Source organism: Athene cunicularia (assembly GCF_003259725.1).
Source record: "Athene cunicularia isolate RWA chromosome 3 unlocalized genomic scaffold, athCun1 chr3_part1, whole genome shotgun sequence".
NCBI lineage: Eukaryota > Metazoa > Chordata > Aves > Strigiformes > Strigidae > Athene > Athene cunicularia.
This window is the reverse complement of record NW_020799097.1, coordinates 23685420-23691705: the sequence shown is the minus strand read 5'-3', so window position 1 is coordinate 23691705 and position 6286 is coordinate 23685420. Positions and strand designations below refer to the sequence as shown.

The 6286-nt window shown below is 38.1% G+C and overlaps 1 protein-coding gene across 1 annotated transcript in view; it reads left to right on the top strand.

The window, feature by feature from the left end:
* CSMD1 (CUB and Sushi multiple domains 1) overlaps positions 1-6286 on the top strand; it is a 1016265-nt gene that overhangs the window by 832742 nt on the left and 177237 nt on the right. The window contains exon 38 of the mRNA XM_026844050.1: positions 4740-4844. Within this exon, the coding sequence (XP_026699851.1) occupies positions 4740-4844 (105 nt within the window). The remainder of the gene's footprint in view (positions 1-4739; positions 4845-6286) is intronic.

Below are 6286 nucleotides of genomic sequence, written 5' to 3'. Positions count from 1 at the left end.
GGTGGGGGGTGGGGGTGGTGGCCTGGAGAGTGCAGTGATGCGAAGAAGACGGATGCAAGCAAAAAAGACGTCTGCCTCCTGGAACCCTCGATAGTAGGATCAGCACAGAAACCCAGACCAGTGATCTGTATTTCCCCATTCCCTCTATCTCCCTCTTTTCCCTTTCTCATTAAGCAATGTAAGGCATAATGTATTGCTTGCCACAATTTCCCATATACTTCACCAATTATCATGTTTTCAATTAGTACATTGTGGGTAGTTAATAAATATTTGGACTTGGAGACTTGTTGTCTGCTCCATTGGGGATTTGAGAATCTGAGTCACTTGTCCCCCTCGTCTGAGTGGGACGTGACACAGCAAAAAGGTGAAGAATTCAGTATTCATCCAAACTCACCAGACCTCAGAGAACAAAACAAATTACGACAATTGGGATGTAACAAATCTTGTAATTTGTTTCATATACATCAGGCATATATAGTTTTACTCCTTTTTTTATAAGATGTTTTTATAGAAATAACATGTTCTATAAACCAAGAGAACAAGACATCTCTTATAAGATTAAGTCACAGATAATTTCCCAGTTTTAAGAACTCTATCACAAGCCTGATCTTATTCTGGTGTAGTTAAAGCATTTTGTGGAATTTTGCTTCTCTGGTGACTTCACAAACTTTTAAAGTATATATGTATATTGCGTTATGTAAGGAAATGAATGATCAACTGAAAAAATTAACCCCATTTTATTTATTTGGATATTGAATTAAATACTTTGAAGTTGCACCTCAACATTTACATATTAAAATGTGGGTTAATCACAGTAGATAGCTCAGCCCCATCCAACCACTTGCTCACTCCCACACAGTGGGATAGGGAAGAGAATCAGAAGGGTAAAAGTGAGACAATTCGTGGGTTCAGATATAATAGGTAAAGCAAAAGCTGCACGTGCAATCAAGCAAAACAAGGAATTCGTTCACTGCTTCCCAACAACAGGCAGGTGTTCAGCTGTCTTCAGGACAGGAGGGCTCTATCATGCATAGCGGTTGCTTGGGAAGAGAAATGCTATAACTGCCAACACTCCCCCTTCCTCTTTTGTCCCACAGCTTTTATTACTGAGCATGACGTCATATGGTATTGAATATCCCTTTGGTCACCTGGGATCAGCTGTCCCAGCTGTGTCCCCTCCAAGCTTCTTGCCCACCCCAGCTCACTCGCTGGTGGGACAGTGTGAGAAACAAGAGAAGGCCTTAACCACTGTGTATGCACTTCTCAGAAATAACAGACATGCTTGTGTTATCAACACTGTTTTTGTCACAAATCCAAAACACAGCACCATGCCAGCTACTATGAAGAAATTTAACTCTATCCCAGCCAGATCCAGTACAAAAAAGCTGTAACATTTTATACTAAATGATACTAACTATGCTGTATATTAAATTGGAAATAAGGAATAAAAATATAATTAAATGTAATCAGCTTTTAACAAGTGAAATATATGGCAAATATATTGGAACAACTGAATAAAGAACTGATGAAATAATCCATTTAACAATATTCTATTTTACAATACTCAAAACTAAAACCACTTTCTTATTCTATACGGAAAGTGTATCTTGCTTTCGCTTAAAAGGCTTCCTAATTTCTAGGGAAACTGAAAAAGACAGGTATTTTTGTATTAGATGTATTTCACTGGAGATAAAGTAGCACAGGTTTTTGTGAATTTCTTTTATATAATGAATGTCAGACTTAAAATGAAGAATTATTTTGTGTATGGGAAAAGCCTAATGAAGAATAATTAAACGACATGAGATCTGTTGTTTTCAAAACTGAACCAGTAATGTGAAATTGAAACTGAATTCCAGGTGTAATTTCATAAGTGGTAAAATTCAGAAGGTATAATTTCTCTCTTACTAAATCTTGTACAATACAAGTCACCCTCTGTGAATTCTTTTGTCTTCTAAATATGTGTTCCACATAAACAGATATACAACTAATTACTAAGAACTTACTAAACTGTGCTGCTAAGCTGTCACACAGTGGATTCGGAAAGGTAAATTCTCTGGATACTGTTTCTTAAGGAAGACTTTACAAAGAAAACAATATAATTTCCTTGTGTCAGGGGACATCAAGGGCTGGCAGTTTGTGGGCTTGTGGTGCCAGGAGTGACAGGGGTTCCCTGGAGTGGCAGGGCAGGGCCTGACATCCAGACTTGACCCACAACCCCAGCCAGGAGCAGGGCAGCTGGTGGGTACTGGGCAGCCCAGGCCCTGGGCATTGGGCATCTCTCTAAGGGCTGGGACAGGCTGAGACCAGGCGGGGACATGGGCCCATGGGTCCCAGAAGAAGCAGATGTTGGCAAGTGATCTATAAAATTTCAGTTAGATCACAGAATCATAGAACAGCCCACATTGGAAAGGACCTCAAAAGATCATACAGTCCAACCTTTTGTGAGGAGGAGAGCCTCGATGACATTGTCCAGCACTCTGTCCAGTTGCATTTTGAAAACTTCCAGTGGGGACTCTACCACATCCCTGGGGAGGTTGTTCCAGTAACTGTTCTCACTGTAAAAAATTTCTTTCTAACATTGAGGTGAAACCTCTCCCAGTGCAACTTGTACCTGTTGCCCTTTGTCTTCTCCACGTGGCTCCCTGTGAAGAGAGCCCCCATCCTCTCTGTTGCTGCCTTTTAAGTACTGGAATACTATGGTGAGGTCCCCCTCTGAGCTTCCTCTTCTCCAGGGAGACTAGACCTAACTCCTTCAGCCTTTCAAATAGGGTAGGTTCTCCAGCCCTTTGGTCATCTTCACAGCCTTCCTTTGGACCCTGTCCAGTATGTCCTTGTTTCTCTGGAATTGTGGGGTCCAAAACAGTACTCCAGGTGTGGCCTGACAAGCAGCGAGTGGGATGATCATGTTTCTGTCTCTGCTAGTAATGCCCCTCTGGATGCAGCCCCAGAACCTACTTGCCTTCATTGCTTTGGCAGTGCACTGCTGACTCATGTTTGTCTTGTTTTCCACTAGGATCCTAAAGTCCCTTTCAGCAAGGCTGCTCCACACCCACACAGATCCTAGCCTGTACTGGGCTCTTTGGTTATTCTGACCCAGGTGCAGGACTTTGCACTTGCCTTTGTTAAACTTCATACAGTTCTTGCTAGTCCACTCTTTCAACCTGTCCTGGTCTCTCTGTAAGATGGCTGTCATGTCAACCTCATCACCCAGTTTAGTGTCATTGGCAAACCTGGAGAGGGTGCTTTCAATCCCATCATCCAGATCATTTATGAAGATGTTGAAACAGCGTGAGGACCAGTATCGATCCCTAGGGGAACCCACTTGTGACAGGCTGCCAGCCTGAACTATACCACTGAATGTGGCAATTCTGAGAATTAAAACTCTAGCCTCATTTATTTCTCATGGTACAATAGGATATAATTTCTCATCTTATTGAATATCATCCTCTGAGGAAGTAAAAGAGTGGTGTTAAATGTTCGCAAATCCTACAAAGGAACTGCTAGAAGAGCAGTTTTGTTCAATGAAGAGTATAATCCCTCTGAGTCAACATCCTCATTCTTACAGAACAGGCACCTCAACTCCTCCTTAAACATATTTCAAATTCTCTATGGATACTGTGTTAAGTCTACCCTCCAGGAAGATGTTTCACTATTTTCTGTATTCCATGGTAAGTATTGTGTGATGTAAATGCTCTGTACTGTCATGAATTTCCATACTGGGAACTTCCATGTCAGACAGTAAAACCTTCCTTAAAGCACAGCTCATCATCTTTTAGCTCTTTACCAGATTTTGCTTAATACAGTATTAGATTTAAAAGCGTTTCCTATCTCCTAGTTTAGACTGTGGACTTATGAAGTGTTTCTTTATGAGTTTCAAGATCATGCCTAGTCGGCTCTCAGTTGCTATAGAAACAGCAAATGCCCCACAGGAAATGAAAACATTTCCTATGCAACCACCATTGAAATTCATTAACCACTTGACACTGTCTTTGAGGGTAATCATAGAAAATGATGTAATGTTTAGCCTCAGTAGGTGTTCCAGCTTTAGAATGCAGAATGTGAGTTGCATAGTAGTCATGTGGTAATGAAGAAAACGTTGTGTCAGACTTAGCAGTGCTAGTGGGAAAGGATGTGTCCAGGGTTAGTGATAAGCTTGTTGCATAGCTCACACTGAAGTCAGGCCACCCAATTTTATTACAGCTATTTGATTTAGATAAAGCTAGTATATTTGGCTTGTTTTAAAAAAGTGTTGCAACTGCTTCTTCACTTCCTGTCATACCCTCAGAATTAGGGTAAGTGGTTGAAATATTATTCTGGGAAGAACGTGTGGAGTGGACACAGAGAAAAAAATCTGGACTGCTCTGTTCTGGATTGCAGGCTTTTTATCCATGTGGAGAAAAGTCAAATGTCAGTTGAGCTTATTCTCATAATCAAATCCCTTACTTATGTGATTTTTTTCTGTTTACTCCTCTTTTTTCTATCTAAGTCAATACAGTTTCATCTGAACATGGTGGGATCTTGTTTGTCCTTGCATAGCTCCTTAGGATTGTGACTTGTAATACATTTTTTCTTTCAGCTTCAGAAGAAAACAAGGCAGAACATAGCAGAATGTTTGAGATTTCCATGCACATAATGAAAAGAAAATGAGCCTGTCTGATTCAGTACTGGTTATCTCTTTTCAGTATAAACTCTGATATATCAGCATGCTACATCTTATTCTAAAACTTTTATTTGTCCAGGGACAACTGTTCCAGCATTGTTGAATAGCACCTCCAATCAACTTTACCTGCATTTTCACTCTGACATTAGTGTGGCAGCAGCTGGTTTTCACCTGGAATACAAAAGTAAGACTGCTTGTTTTTTGAAACGTTCTCAGGAAAAAGCATGGATTTGGAAATGGAAAGAGAGAATTTATAGTATTATTCTGTTTGACTTTTTATTTGCCTGACTACTACCAAAGTCTACTCAGCATGAACCTGATATACGTGATACCTATTATACTGACATTTTAAATAAAATTATATTTGAAATTTCTGAAAAACAGCTTTCACAAATTAGCAGTATATAACAACTCAACCTGACAATTCAGAACATTTTTTAAATGTGGGCTTTAATTACAGTATGGGTTTTTTTCAACTTATTCTAAAAAAGTAAATTAGTTTCACTGCTTAGAAATAGATGAAACCAGGATAACACTTCCCCCCCTCCCTATTTATACATTCATATATTTATTCTTTGCTGTTCCTTCCTTTCTTTCAAATTCTTTTTCCTCAACAAATTGCTGTAATTGAAAAACAAAAAACAAACAAAAAACCAAAAAACCCAAAACAAACAAAAAAAAAAAACCACAAAAAAAACCCCAACCAACCAGACCCATTATAATCCCAGAGCTACAAGAAAACACTACAGTTATTTTGGTAAATCACTGGTGGTATGAACAGAATAACCTAAGAAGTTTAATGGCAAATTTTGCTATATATCAACTTTATATATGTCTTGTGAACAGCCTGGTTCTAAAATACAGAGGTTTGGTGTTATAAATATCAGTGGATTTCCTCATATAATCATGTTTAATTCAAACATGCATGTTTGTATTATTACGTCTCTCAAAAGAATTAAATACTATAGAAGAATAGTAAATTCAGCACATGTGCTTGCATAGTATTGTTTTTCACTGGAGATAGGTATTGCTAAGAATATTCAAGTCTTTAAAAAAGTAATGTGGTGACAAGTTAACAGTTTGATGAATGCTTTGATGAAGGTCACAAAGCAAATCCTCTTTAATTTTTGAATATGAATGTGCTCTATTTTCTTAAAAAGGTCATTCAAGAATTTTCTTGAAAATGGAGTTTGTTTTTGTATTATATGCATTCCATTATCAATGTCTAAAAATAATTGTTATTTATCTTTTTAAGAAGTACACATAAGTAACGAAACACATGTATGATCTTTATTAAACTCTATTTAGGATTGGGTTTTAAAAGTGTATAAAATTTAAATATGTACAGAATTTTGAAAGACTAGATTTTCAGGTCATAAGAAATATTTTCAACTGAACATAATCCACATGATAGTCTTGTGTTTTAATTTAGTTTCCTTTTTATTTCAATCATGTATATGCAAGCATGTTGCATGTTTTTTTTTCCAATACAATTATTCTAATGGTGATGTAGAACGCAAATATTACTTCTGTAGGATTTTTTTAAAGAATCTACTATTTTGGCAAAGTTATCTTTTTTTGTCTGGGGACCCCTCCTTCCCAGGTGGTCAGCCTGTTCCCCCCCCC